This window comes from Bidens hawaiensis, unplaced genomic scaffold (assembly GCF_021521415.1).
Source record: "Bidens hawaiensis isolate Kalapana, Puna unplaced genomic scaffold, B.hawaiensis_p1.1 tig00008950_1, whole genome shotgun sequence".
Lineage (NCBI taxonomy): Eukaryota > Viridiplantae > Streptophyta > Magnoliopsida > Asterales > Asteraceae > Bidens > Bidens hawaiensis.
Window position 1 is genome coordinate 885,827 of NW_027491652.1, and position 14,447 is coordinate 900,273.

The window sequence follows — 14,447 nt, forward strand, 5'->3', positions numbered from 1 at the left end:
GTTCGTTTTGCTAATATCCTAAAGATCTTGACATCGTTTTCTCCACAAGCTCGAGTCAACCTAAATGCAAACCTATAACATTTCATAAAATAAAGTTTATCGACACAAAGGTTGGTGAGAAATTCATAAGTTTGAACATATAAGTTTATAATAAGAAAAGCCACAAATCTCGTATACGAAACAATAAATAATAGCAATAACTTGGATAAATAGATATCGCTAAACACATTAGCGACACATAGCTATAAGGGGATGCCAAATAGTATAAGATTTTATAGTTATCGTTAATAGCATTACGTTAATGACACCTTTCTATAAGGGGTTGCCAAATAGTCTAGGATTTAAAGTTCCACCAACCAAAAGCGATAAACACATAGGCATATAGTCGAGTAAGCATAGAACACCAAATCGAGCAATTATTTTAAGTAAAGTATACAATAACGTTTGCGGATTAAGATTCAAGTATAAAGCATTTAGTTGAATAGGTATGAAATGTCACCGCAAAACGAAAGATGGAAAACGGGGTATGAAAGTACTCACTTTTTAAGTAAGAAACTTGGTTAGGAAAAAAGTCGGGTAATCGGAAGAACGAGTCTAACGAGCAAAGCTTAAATAAAAATAAAAGCCTTGAATCAGAAAGGTTGTCTTGAAAGTATTTTAATAAATTAAATGTTTGAGGAATGTAAATAATTAAAGTTCAAGGTTTAAAATATAACTATTTAGAAACTATAATAATAACCCTTTAAAAATGTAAGTTTGCTCGAAACCGGGTTAAAGTATCTAACCTTAATATTTACTCAACCTATGTTAAGTAATAAGATGGGTAAAATGCAAGAATGCAAGTCCCATTGGAATAAAGATACTAAAACGGGTCTTTAACGAGTGTTCGGGTTGTTGGTTCGGGTCTTGATAATTGGTCAAACCCAAAGTCAACTTTCCAAAATATTAAATGTTATGAGATAACTCATAAAAATATATTAACACTTAACCAAGTATGTAGTCCTATTGTTTTAGAACTAACAACGCACATTCAGCGAGTGTTCGGTTTTGTCGGTCCAAACTTTAATATTTACTCAACCTATGTTAAGTAATAAGATGGGTAAAATGCAAGAATGCAAGTCCCATTGGAATAAAGATACTAAAACGGGTCTTTAACGAGTGTTCGGGTTGTTGGTTCGGGTCTTGATAATTGGTCAAACCCAAAGTCAACTTTCCAAAATATTAAATGTTATGAGATAACTCATAAAAATATATTAACACTTAACCAAGTATGTAGTCCTATTGTTTTAGAACTAACAACGCACATTCAGCGAGTGTTCGGTTTTGTCGGTCCAAACTTTGTTATAAGATCAAGTTGGATTTAACATTACAAGTACTTTAATAAAATATTTAAAATCAGTTTGTAGAGTATTTTTAAATAAATATACAAGTCTTGATAGCTAAAAACACACTTGTGTGTCTTAAGCGAGTAAAAATCGGTTTAGTTCGGTTTGGTTCGGTTCCATCTCACAATAAGTTCATAGATGATTTCCACATGCCTAAATATCAAAGAACTTGTATAATAACTTATAAATGATTTTGGAAACTTAAATCTAACATAAAGCATGTTTAAACAATTATTTAACAAAAACTAGTAAACAAAGTTCGGTTTACAGTCGGTTTAGTTCGGTTTGGTTCGGTTAAAGTATCTAACCTTAGTATTTACTCAACCTATGTTAAGTAATAAGATGGGTAAAATGCAAGAATGCAAGTCCCATTGGAATAAAGATACTAAAACGGGTCTTTAACGAGTGTTCGGGTTGTTGGTTCGGGTCTTGATAATTGGTCAAACCCAAAGTCAACTTTCCAAAATATTAAATGTTATGAGATAACTCATAAAAATATATTAACACTTAACCAAGTATGTAGTCATATTGTTTTAGAACTAACAACGCACATTCAGCGAGTGTTCGGTTTTGTCGGTCCAAACTTTGTTATAAGATCAAGTTGGATTTAACATTACAAGTACTTTAATAAAATATTTAAAATCAGTTTGTAGAGTATTTTTAAATAAATATACAAGTCTTGATAGCTAAAAACACACGTGTGTGTCTTAAGCGAGTAAAAATCGGTTTAGTTCGGTTTGGTTCGGTTCCATCTCACAATAAGTTCATAGATGATTTCCACATGCCTAAATATCAAAGAACTTGTATAATAACTTATAAATGATTTTGGAAACTTAAATCTAACATAAAGCATGTTTAAACAATTATTTAACAAAAACTAGTAAACAAAGTTCGGTTTACAGTCTAGAGCTATTTACGGTTAAACCGAGGCTAGACTCTTAGAACCCTTAACCATGGAACTTGTAAATATGACAAACAAACCAAATTGAGTAGAAGTTAGACATGGTTAGTATGTATAAACAAGTTATATAAGATATATATATATATATATATATATATATATATATATATATATATATATATATATATATCAAGAACACGAAGTTCTCCATGAAGCCTTGTCTTACGAGACCTGAAACTTAACCAATCGGGGCCGGATAAGTAACTACCAAAGGTAACAAGGGGTGTCTATTATATATATATGTTGTGCCATATGCTTCAAGTATTAATTTAGATTAAGATAAACAAATAAAAATGAAGAACTAGCATAGTTTGACTTTGGAAGTCAAACTTGACATAAACTTGAAAATAACCTTGAATGATTCTTGAATTTGAGTGAGGAAAGAGTTTATGAACATGGATTTATGTTGGAAAGGGTTGGTATTTATAGGATAAGCTTAAATGGGTTAATCAAGAGGTTTAATGGTTAAAAATCAGATTTAGTGGTCAATAAAACAGCCAAGGGAACACAAGAAACATTTCTGTCTGCAGGTGGTCGCGAGGGGCTCCCCCTTCGCGCAGCGCAGCAGGGTAGAGCTTAAACATTTTTTAAAACTTTCAAAATGACATTTTTGGCCTCCGAAGTTCGTTTTAGGTGATTTTTACGTGTTTTAAAGCCCGAAAAGGATGTTTTCAAGACCCAACAAGTGTAAAACAATACTGTAACATAAAAACCATCATTTTGATTATATCATAAGTTTCGGTTTACAAAACGGGTCGGTTTGCACGTTAAACAAATACAAAAACAATTACAATCGAGACCCGAATGTGACGAATGTCATATTTGGTTTGGTTTAGTTTCACTTTTCCAGTTTTTGGTTACGGGTTGGTTTTAGTTTTTCCAGTTTTTGGTTTTGATTTGGATTCAGTTTTTTATTTCATTTCAACTTTTTTGTTTTGTTGTTTCTAGTTTCAGTTCAGTTCGTATAGACGAAGAGATGAAACATGCTCGTCATAATAATTTAGTACCAAATGCCCATAACAATCAGATTTGACTTTCTAAAGTCAACTATAATATCAGCATAATATTAGTTACATAACAATCTGGTTTGGCGAAGTTCGAGCTGAAACTGAAATAATAATCAAAATATCTATTTGACTTTAAAAAAACCGTACGTTTGGTTTCGTTTTGGTTTTGTTCAGTTTTTGGTTTTTGTTCGGTTTCGTTTGGGTTTAGTTTTTCCAGTTGTTGGTTTCGTTTTGGTTTAAATATTTTCGGTTTTTATTTCTTTCTTTTTTTGGTTTCATATCGGTTCAATCTTGTTTTTATTTCAGTTTTTTTTTCCGTTGTTCACAGTTTTGGTTAGTTTTTTTTGTTTCGTTTTAGTTCAGTTTCGATTTATTCAGCTTTGGTTTCGGTTTGGATGCTTCAAATGAGATTCACATGTCAACATATTCTGTTGATTGTAACTTAATATGATGTTCTAACAATGAGAATAAGCATTACAATTGAATATGTAATACAGATTCACACGACAACTTATAATAAGAATAAGATTACACCACATGAGTTTCCCACATTTGACTAATTGGAACTCCAAAGTTGCACATGAGTTCCCACATTTGACTAATTGGAACTCCAAAGTTGTTGACTTGTACCTCAGTCAACTACTTAGGTCAAGTTACCTTAACCAAATATGTTGGATTTGCATATGTGCTTGCTTGAATTGCAGAAAGCATAACGAAGATTAATGTTGTATCTATCACAAAAATACTGAACAATAGAGATAATAGTTGCTGTTTCATCAGAAAAACTAACAAAGTAAATAAAGAAAAAGATTAGTCAAATATAGAACAAAATATAACGATCTCAAGTATATGTGTGCTATATAATGTTGATCAATCACCAAACGAACTGTTTGCATCTTTAGGTGGATTTGAAGGAAATTTTGGTTGGCAACGGTTTAGTTCGTTATTATACCAACATTTACTATACCAACATTTACTATACCAAAATTTATATTTTTCTTGGAGATTGTATTTTGACATTGTATGTCAAACCCGATTTTTCTAATACAAAACCAATACATGTTCTTATTTGTATATAATTCATTCGATTAGGAAATATAACAAAAAGGCTCTGAAGTACATATCTTTAGCTTGAAAATAACACATTTACCAAAATATGTCAAATGCATGATTTGTGTGCATGCCTTCTGTTTTGAGGTAACTAAGATGTCCATGTTTCTATAAAGCTCGTAGTCAGCTGCCTGCCTGGAAACAAAGATAATAATTGCTGGGGGAACAACATCAAGTTTTACATCAATGTTTGCAATTGCCTTTCAAATATTAAATATTTAAATTCATCAAACTTTTCAATAATTTCTTCAAATAATTGTTTTTTACCACAATTAAAAGAAATCTTTTACCCGAAGTAGATTTGGTTAGCACTCACTTTTTGTAAAGAAAGGTCTCCACAACATCGATCCTTGTCACATTTTCTTCTACATTGGTATGCCGTTTCTCGTGAATCCGTACGTGCTCACATTGATGTTTTTTTATCTGGAATCTGACACAAGGTCATCTTACTTGTCATTCCCGAAAGAATATTTTAGACATTCAAATATACCCAATTTGACAAGTGTATCGAAAAAATATTGGAGTTTTGTTGAGAAAATATTAGATTTTTAATAAGATACTAATTCTTGAAAACAAAGTAAGAACCGATATCTAACTATATGACTGCAAAGTATTCTTTGCTGCCCTTCGGGGTTCAGGTGAGCTTCATGGAACTTTCCACATGTTTCCATCCAGCTGGGCATACCTCATCGGGGATCTCTTGTACATATTGTAATGCCTACTAACAAACATAAATTAAACGGAAACACCAAGTTTAGTTAAATTCAAGTTTAGTTAACCGAACTTGAGTCAATAGCCGATTAAATATACAAACTTAATCATGAGATTAAGCAAAAAGATCTGTGTAAGGTGGAACAAACTCCATCCAAATCAATGCATGTTTGGTCCAGAGAAGTTCGTCTTTAAGTTCTCCAATAGCAAAATCGGCGTGTTCTTGAACATACGTAACATGAATAAATAAATTAACATTATAAATATATATTCAAATCTGATGTGTAAGAAAGCATTACTGGAAGCCCTATGAAATCCGATACCTTGGCATTGAGTTGGGGGGCACCGGGATGACATTTAGTTGAAGCAATTACATACCAAAAACTTCAATTCAACGACTCAGTAACCCTGCAAAATTGAAAGAATGAAGAACAAACAAGTTACAGCTAGAGAGATTAGGTTAAAAACAATTGAGTCAATCGTTTAACACCACAAAAAGTATTACAATAATAGAATCGAACATAAATCTTACAATTAGATCAAAAACGATTACCTGATCTCGAGCCTACCTTCACCTCCGATTCAATCAACGGTGTCTTTGTCATCGCTCTCATTTTCACCTCCGCTTGACACAATTTTATTGAACCTAAGCAATAAGAACTGGTTTCGTTAGGGCGAGGCAGGTTACCGATGAATATAAATAATGTTTTAACAAATTACCATTTTATTCGTCTAAAATGTTTTATATGTAGATATAGATATAAATAATGTATATATATGTACATTATGTAAATCGAGATTAAAACAAATATACATATGTGTATAATTAGGTGGGTTTTTTTATGAAACCGGATGAAAAATAAAAAAAATTGGTTTTTTACTTTTTAAAATTTTTGGTTTCTTTTCATTTTTAATTTCTTTTTAAATCTTTTTAAAAGGTTTTTTTGTGTCTCAAAATAATTCTCAAAGTTATCAATTTCAAAAAGTTCTCTTAGGATACTCATCCTAATATATATATATATATATACTAGTTTTTATCCCCCGTATTACGGGGTTGTTTTATATTATTTGTTCTAATATTTATTTATTTTTTGTATTTATATTTTTTAATTGTATGAAAGTTATTAATATACTTATGGTTTGATGATAAATTGTTTGACAAATAAATGAGATGTTATAACTCAGTTTAAAAACTATATGGTTTTGATGAGACTAAAGACCCGTTTATTTCTTTTACTATAAAATTGGTTTTTTAATTATAAATAATATTTATGAAAGTTAATAATATATTTATGGTTTTATGAGACCCAAGACCCGTTTATTTGTTTTACTATTAAATTGGTTTTTTAATTTAAATAATATATATCTTTTTTAAAATAAATAAGATATTTATTTTTAGTATATCCTATTTTATAGGAATTTTACATCAATAATTTGGTGAGAAAATTTTTTTATTTATGGAGATGTTATAACCCGTTTAAGGAATATCTGGGTTTGGTAAGACTCATACCCATGAATTCGGGTCAAATGCATGAGAAGCCTCCATTTAGAAATCAAGCAAATCTGGTGACTCCAAAAAAAGGGAGAGCGACCACACCGCGACACATAGGATTTTTATGTTTTCGTTTATATATATATTATATATATATACAAATGAAATTTAAATCATTAAGGGTAAATGGTTTGGTGGTAAACGTTATCCCCCTAGCCTTTCCTCCCATGTTCGATCTTCACTTACCTCTAAATCACTTTCCTTTTTTTTTTCCAGTAGCCCTCTGCTAGAATTTTATGATTGATATCTCCTTCCATAAAATATTGTTAAAAGATATTTTGTTTTTACATGTAATCTAATAAAAAATAATGAGTTTTTATATAAGCGTGTTGCAGGGCATGGTGATGCAGCTATAATTAGAGATAAAAGCAAAAACACTAAGTTAGAATTTTCAAACCATGGAACCCTGCTGCAAAAACTATACATAATCCAATATAGGTATCTTAAGGTTAATCCTTGACATCAATGTGGATCATTTAGGAGAAAAGCAAATTACACGTGTTGTAACCCTAATACGTCTTAAATGACATGTTCTGCACTGTTAATGGTGAAAGCTGGATGAATCACATTACAGGGTTCATGAGTGTATCAAGCAAGCTGAGACATATCGGGTGATCTTAAGCAACACAACTCAAGTAAAGAAGCTACTAGATTCTTTGCCACAAGAATGGAGTCGACTATATATTATGATATAAGCTTAGCCTCATTTTTTTTCTAATGACATTGGCGGATCTGACCAATAAACTTAAGTCATTAGAAATGGAATCACCAAAAGAGACACGAGTTGAAAAGGGTACAAATTGAGCTCCTACAAAAATAGAAATGCAGTTCTTGTGGCTTCATCTTCATGGTGACTTTTTTGGCAAAGAAGTTTATGTATACAACGATAGATAGCTATGGTGACTCTTTGGTCAAAAAAATTCCGGCCTAAAATTGTTTAAACCTAAACAACAAAACTAGAAAAATGATACCCAATAGCACCCATTTTAAAAACAGGAGATTGAATCGAAAAACAAACTGTCTTAAAAAACCCTAAAATACTAATGCACACCCCTAACAATAATATTGTCCATAGTTGCTAACTAACACAATGTTTCAAGTCCACATATACAAATTGAGTAAGTTCAGATGGGGTAGTTTATGATCAACGATCATAGTTACTCCGAGATACTATATATTGACTAGCGCGTGTCGGGTGAAGACTGTTACGAAACATGATGGATGTGACAAATGTATGATTGCTTCATCTCAAACTCGATAAGCTATAATATTTTTTATCTAATCTATTGGGCCTGAAAAGGACGTTGTTTATACATGTTAGGCCTGGGGTTGGTGAGTAATAAAAAGCCCAATAAAGAAACCGTTGATCTATCTATCTAGGTTTTCCTCCCACCCTAATTTTAATACTAATACATGATCTTCTTTTAACAATAACAACGTCGCCGCATTTGCCAGCCGTCCGTCAGGTAGCCGATGCTTAATATTATACCAATTTAACTGAATGCGTTGTCTTCCGTTGATCATTATCTGTCAACTCTGACTCTAGCTTTTGCATTCAGTTATTCAAAGACTGAATATATCTTAGTCTGTTCTGAATATCGTTAACTTTGGAGGTTTAATCCCATTTTTAGAATTGTTGAGCTTAATATTGTCTTATTAGTCTTTATGTTTATTATTATATCTATAAATATAATGGCTGATAACTTATATATATTTTTGTATAGATTGCCTGAATGTATAACTTATCTTTTTATAATTTGTTGTCGAATTATGTTTATGTTTGTTGTTCTGAATCTTGGTGTACTATGCTTAGATTCATTTTGGAGGTGCCTAAATGATATGAAATTTAGAAACATTGTTTGTTCTTTGTGAAATTGTTTACTTATAACCGTTAATTGATCGGTGAAAGCTGTTTTCTTCTGGTGATTGTTGATTTTCTTCTTACATGTTGTAGCTATTGTTGACGATTTAGAACTTTTGTTTTTGAGCTCATTTGTATTAAAATTTGAACTAGGGTTATATTGTAAATTTTAAACGGCTGGTTTGCGAAATAAATTATGACTTGTATTTTGCAGAGTGAGTAAGTATGGTTAAGCACAACAACGTTATCCCCAACGGACACTTCAAAAAGCACTGGCAAAACTATGTCAAAACATGGTTTAACCAGCCTGCTCGCAAAACTAGGAGAAGAAACGGTTAGCAGCAATTCAACTTTCATTATTCGTTTCTTGTATTATTATTATTATTATCCTAAATGTTTTTGCTTCACACTTGATGTAATATGTAAATTACAGCCAGACAAGCAAAGGCTGTTAAGGTTTTCCCAAGGCCTGCTGGAAAGCTCCGTCCTCAGGTTCATGGTCAAACTTTGAAATACAACATGAAGCTTCGTGAGGGCCGTGGATTCTCTCTCGAGGAATTGAAGGTTAACTATTGTTTTCTTTTTATTAAAAATAGCGTGATTATTGCTAGAGTTGTGCTCGGTGCGGTTCGGTATGGTTTTGGGCTAAAACTGAACTGAAAACCTAAGTTTTAGTTTTTTTGGGTTTTCAGATTCAGTTTGGTTTTGGATTTGTTTTTTGGTTTTGCTAAACGGACTAGTAATTGTCGTGCCAATGAAATTTGAGCTATGATATGTTTGTTATATTGGTTTTGTTGTTTATTTAAAAAGATGAATTATTTAATAAAATATTTTACATTTTGGCCTAGATAATTATGATTCAACTAGTTTATAAACCTTAAAAGGATTCAATGAAAAGTACTTCAACAAAACATTAACCGCTTAACGTTAAATAATATCCAAGGTTTTAAAACTTAAGTATTCAATGAAAAGGTAAATTAACAAATTGTTTTTTATCCTTTTCACAAAACTTATAACGAAAATTGAACTGTTAGTTGCTAATTGGTTTGGTCTTTTTGATTCTTTGCCTATCCCTAATTGTTTAAACTTCATTGGTCAAGCGTGCTTTAAACTTGTGTTTTGTTAAATAGGCTGCAGGTATCCCAAAGAAACTTGCTCCTACCATTGGCATTGCTGTTGACCACCGTCGCAGGAACCGCTCATTGGAGGGTCTTCAAGCTAATGTCCAGAGGTTGAAAACATACAAGGCCAAATTGCTTGTTTTCCCAAGAAGAGCTAGGAAAACTAAGGTGAGCCAACATTTTTAAAATTTCATAATTTTTTGAAAGTTTCTGAGATTGCAAGCTGAACATTTTGGACCTACAATTTATTTTGATACAGGCTGGTGACTCAACACCCGAAGAGCTTGCAAACGCCACTCAGGTTCAAGGATCAGTGCTGCCGATTGTTAGGGAGAAGCCAGCGGCTGAGTTGGTGAAGGTGACAGAGGAGATGAAGGCGTTTAACGCCTACTCTAAGTTGCGCCTCGAGAGAACAAATGAGAGGCATTTGGGTGCAAGGCTCAAGAGGGCAGCTGAGGCCGAGAAGGAAGAGAAGAAGTAAGAGGTTAATTATCTATCTGCTTTTGGTTGTTGCTTTGTTTTGGTGATGTGGTTGGATTCGTTATGTTTTTTTAGCTTTGGTAGCTTGGATTATGATATGTTTGGTTATGATTTGAACTACTTGTCACATAATTTTGAATTTTGTTTTGGATTTTACTTCTGCATGGTATTTTATCTCACGTCATGTTGGTTTTTTTAACCAGATTTCACTCGATACATTCCAACAAATTTGTTTTTTGCACCACAATAAATGCAAGTATTTGTACGTCTGATAATATTATTGTAACCATTAAGTATATATGCACATACTACATCAGATAATAATGTTAATGTGAATGTGTACATTTGGTTGTAATTAACAAAACAAATGTAGGTAAATATGAGTCTGCACAAAAAACCCGGAACCGGTTTTTCTAATACTCGGGTTTTTAATACCCGACCCTATCCATAGGGTACAGATAGGGTATGCATTTTGGCACTAAAACCCGAACCCGAACCGAACCCGGTAATACCTGAAAACCCGATTTGTACTCGGTAATACCCGAACCCGAAACCGAGGTTTTTCAATACCCGAAACCGGGTATTTCAAATACCGATGTATACCCGAAAAATACCTTAAAAATACCCGAATAATAGCCCTAAAAAGTGTAAACTTTTAAAAAATCCAATCTATACCAAAAAAATACCGGAAAAAACCCGTAAATAGGGTTTTTTTCAATACCCGATAATAGGGTATTCAAATGCCCGGTTTTAGAATACCCGGTTCTATACCCGACCCGAACCCAATGCATAGGGTATGGTTTTAAAAATACCCGAATAATAGCCCTAAAAAGTGTAAACTTTTAAAAAATCCAATCTATACCAAAAAAATACCGGAAAAAAACCCGTAAATAGGGTTTTTTCAATACCCGATAATAGGGTATTCAAATACCCGGTTTTAGAATACCCGGTTCTATACCCGACCCGAACCCAATGCATAGGGTATGGTTTTTAGAGACAATACCCTACCCGAACCCGACCCGATTACTACCAATACCCGGTCATACCCGAACCCGGTTCTATACCCGAACCCGGGTATTTAAAAAACCCGATTTGTGCACCTCTAAATATGACTACAGTCAAGTTGTTTTTATTCGTTATGCAAGCTAGTTTTTAATGCATGCATATAAATCATGAAATGAGAGAAATACATTGAGGCCAAGGTATAAGCTAGATATGAGAGAAATCTGGTTAAAATACCATGAAATGAGAGGTAAGATATGAGTTAAATATCTCACCTAAAAGAAGATGTCTATGCCACATTGTATTATTCTTATAGATGTTCTTTCGAAAGGCGGTGTTGTATTAAAATTTAAAAACAGGGGACAAACAATTGCTAGTAACCAAAAACAAACATGTATACTGTGTGACTCACCGATTTATATCAAACATATACCATTTCTTCACAGATTATATACACCATCTAAACTAATTAACTCCCAAGTTTTTTGATCTGAAGCTCATCCAAAGGAAACTTAAGACTTTAATATATTCCCCCAATATTGATTGAGCTCGCGCCAATACCAGTGAAAATCTTGTTGAACACAAGTATGGGCAAAAGTCATCCCGGGGTAGTGCATTGCTCACTTCCTGAGCCGTAGGTGTAAGTGTAACTCCCAGAACATGCTTAGTCTCTTATAATTTGTATGATTGTGTCTGTGTCGTAGTTGTGATTGAAGCAGTGTCCAATGGTATCTTTGATGTAGGTCTCATTACATATACATGTATGTTTAGATGAGTTTTCGTGGTCTAAACTTGTTTTTGACGTCTAACACAGGCTTTATGATAATTAAGGCAATAAAAAAATGAAATAAAACATAATATATGATATTGTCGTCGAAAGTATTTGTGTTCATTATATTTAAGTAGATATTTCTTTATGTAGTAAAGATAATACAAAAAGATAAATACTAACAAACTCATAACCAACAGGTGTTCATAGAACAAGAACGAAATAACATCTTAATACGATAAATAGTAATATAGTTATTTTTTAATAATTAAACTCTAATATAGTAACTTTATAATATATGGCAACTCTAATATATCATATAGATGAACTCTTAAGTATATGTGATGGTAAATCGGTAATAGTGTATTACGTATTTCCAACACCGTAGACCTTCGCTTCCTAGAATTGGATAGGGCTTCTCTCACTGTTGTTTGGATTAATCACTCCTTTATTTATTTGTATCCATCGATAATTACCTGTCAAGTATCAAGTCTATAAGTTAAGTTGTTCCTGTTATCAAATGATTTGCAAGTATGGTTCCGGTAAACAACTATTTATATATAAAGTATTATCATATCTTATACCCGTATACATTTTTTGATATTTCAGATCATGGTACTATTCTCGCATCATGTTAATGTGTATGAAAAACGAGAAATGATTTGGTTCATTCTTTTTAGTATTCCGGCAGCACGGCAAACACTAAGCAATCTATTTAATAAATGGAGCATCCATCCATCTGGATGATAAATATATATTATCCTAAGATCAGCCTCCTTCCTCTTGGTACCAACACCCTGTTTCATTCTCATTCACCGCCAATTCTGCAACAACGTCATCCAAACCCAATGATAAAGGCTATGATTTTGTGCATCTGTTTAAATCGCATAATGTGACGGTTCAGATAGGCGGGTCGGATCAGTGGGGGAACATAACGGCGGGTACGGAGTTGATTCGGAAGCTGCATCAGTCGGATGCGGCATACGGGCTGACGTTCCCGTTGCTGTTGAAATCCGACGGGACCAAGTTTGGGAAGTCGGAAGAGGGTGCGATTTGGCTCTCGCCGGCGTTGTTGTCGCCTTATAAGTTTTACCAGTATTTTTTTTCGGTCCCGGATGAGGATGTGATTAGGTTCTTAAAGATTTTGACTTTTTTGAGTTTGGATGAGATTGAGAAGATTGAGTCGGGGATGAAGAGTAAAGGGTATGTGCCTAATTCGGCTCAAAGGCGGTTGGCGGAGGAGGTGACCCGTTTTGTTCACGGGACGGGTGGGTTGGAGGAGGCGGTGAAGGCGACTGAGGCGTTGAGGCCGGGGTCTGAGACGAAGTTGGATTGGGAAACGATTGAGGGGATTGCGGAGGACGTGCCGTCGTGTAGCTTGGTTTATGATCGGGTTCTTGATGTTAGTGTGGTGGACTTGTCCGTTGAGACGGGGTTGATAGAGAGTAAGTCGGCGGCCAGGCGGTTGTTGAAGCAAGGGGGGTTGTATTTGAATAACGGGAGGGTGGATAATGAAGGGAAGAAGATTGAGGCTGATGATATTGTTGATGGGAAGGTCTTGTTGTTGTCTGCTGGGAAGAAGAATAAGATGGTTGTGAGAATAGCTTGATTTATGTATGTTGTTTCATATGTTTTTTTATATACATTTCCGGGACATTTTATTCATTCTAATATTTTGTTGTTATGCTACGAACTTAGAGGAATTCGAACTGATTTATAACTGAAAGCGGATATTTATCATTTTGCATGTGTTGGAATTTTTTTATTATAATTGTAGCCTCTTGAGCAGAGAAACAAAATGACTGAAAAAGGGAGAATCGTATGCTATGCATATCAAATCCTGAAATCCGGTGGCCTCAAGGACGAAAACATTGTTGTATTCATGTACGACGACATCGCTTGCAATCCAAATAATCCCAGACAAGGAGTCATCATTAACAGCCCATATGGAGATGATGTGTACCATGGAGTACCAAAGGTTTGTGTGTCATCTTAAACATTTACAACTACCAAAATTTAATAATTTTGTTTCTAATGTGCCCCAATTGCGTGAACCAGGATTACACCGGGGATGATGTGACTGTTGACAACTTTTTTGCTGTTTTGCTTGGAGATAAAACTAAAGTTAAAGGTGGAAGTGGAAAGGTTGTGGATAGCGGTCCAAATGACCGGTTCTTCATTTACTACACGGCGTGCTTGGTCAGTGACAGATTTTTTTTTTTTTTTTATTATTATTATTAAACTGTAATAACTTTATCAGTAGTTCAGTTTATTGATATTTTGTGGTAAAATTTTGTAACTGTTATCAGGGATGCCAACAAATCCTTACTTGTATGCAAATGATCTTAATGATGTGTTGAAACAAAAACATGCTTCTGGGATATACAAAAGCTTGGTATTTTACCTTGAAGCCTGCGACTCTGGAAGTATAATTGAGGGTCTTCTTCCTCAAGGTTTAAATATTTATGCAACCACCGCCTCTGGCCCT

At 33.6% G+C, this 14,447-nt stretch overlaps 1 protein-coding gene and 1 pseudogene across 2 annotated transcripts; both read left to right on the top strand.

The window, feature by feature from the left end:
* The first annotated feature begins 8,809 nt into the window (after positions 1 to 8,809).
* On the top strand, positions 8,810 to 10,367 carry LOC143530565 (large ribosomal subunit protein eL13z). Its single transcript, XM_077026060.1, has 4 exons — positions 8,810 to 8,921; positions 9,021 to 9,151; positions 9,718 to 9,876; positions 9,968 to 10,367. Exons 1-4 carry the CDS (start codon positions 8,813 to 8,815, stop codon positions 10,187 to 10,189), a joined length of 621 nt encoding a protein of 206 aa, XP_076882175.1. The 5' UTR covers positions 8,810 to 8,812; the 3' UTR covers positions 10,190 to 10,367.
* Positions 10,368 to 12,492: 2,125 nt separating this feature from the next.
* Positions 12,493 to 14,440, top strand: LOC143530558 (tyrosine--tRNA ligase, chloroplastic/mitochondrial pseudogene; annotated as a pseudogene). The gene is made up of 4 exons (XR_013134873.1): positions 12,493 to 12,501; positions 12,569 to 12,574; positions 12,732 to 13,937; positions 14,018 to 14,440. The product of XR_013134873.1 is annotated as a tyrosine--tRNA ligase, chloroplastic/mitochondrial pseudogene (transcript).
* Positions 14,441 to 14,447: the final 7 nt, after the last annotated feature.

Bases quoted from the DNA above. Each gene is read 5' to 3' on its own strand.
- LOC143530565 (XM_077026060.1), top strand. From the start codon at position 8,813: ATGGTTAAGCACAACAACGTTATCCCCAACGGACACTTCAAAAAGCAC. The intron at 8,922-9,020 runs GTTAGCAGCAAT...TGTAAATTACAG, and splicing joins CAAAACTAGGAGAAGAAACG to CCAGACAAGCAAAGGCTGTT. The intron at 9,877-9,967 runs GTGAGCCAACAT...ATTTTGATACAG, and splicing joins GAAGAGCTAGGAAAACTAAG to GCTGGTGACTCAACACCCGA.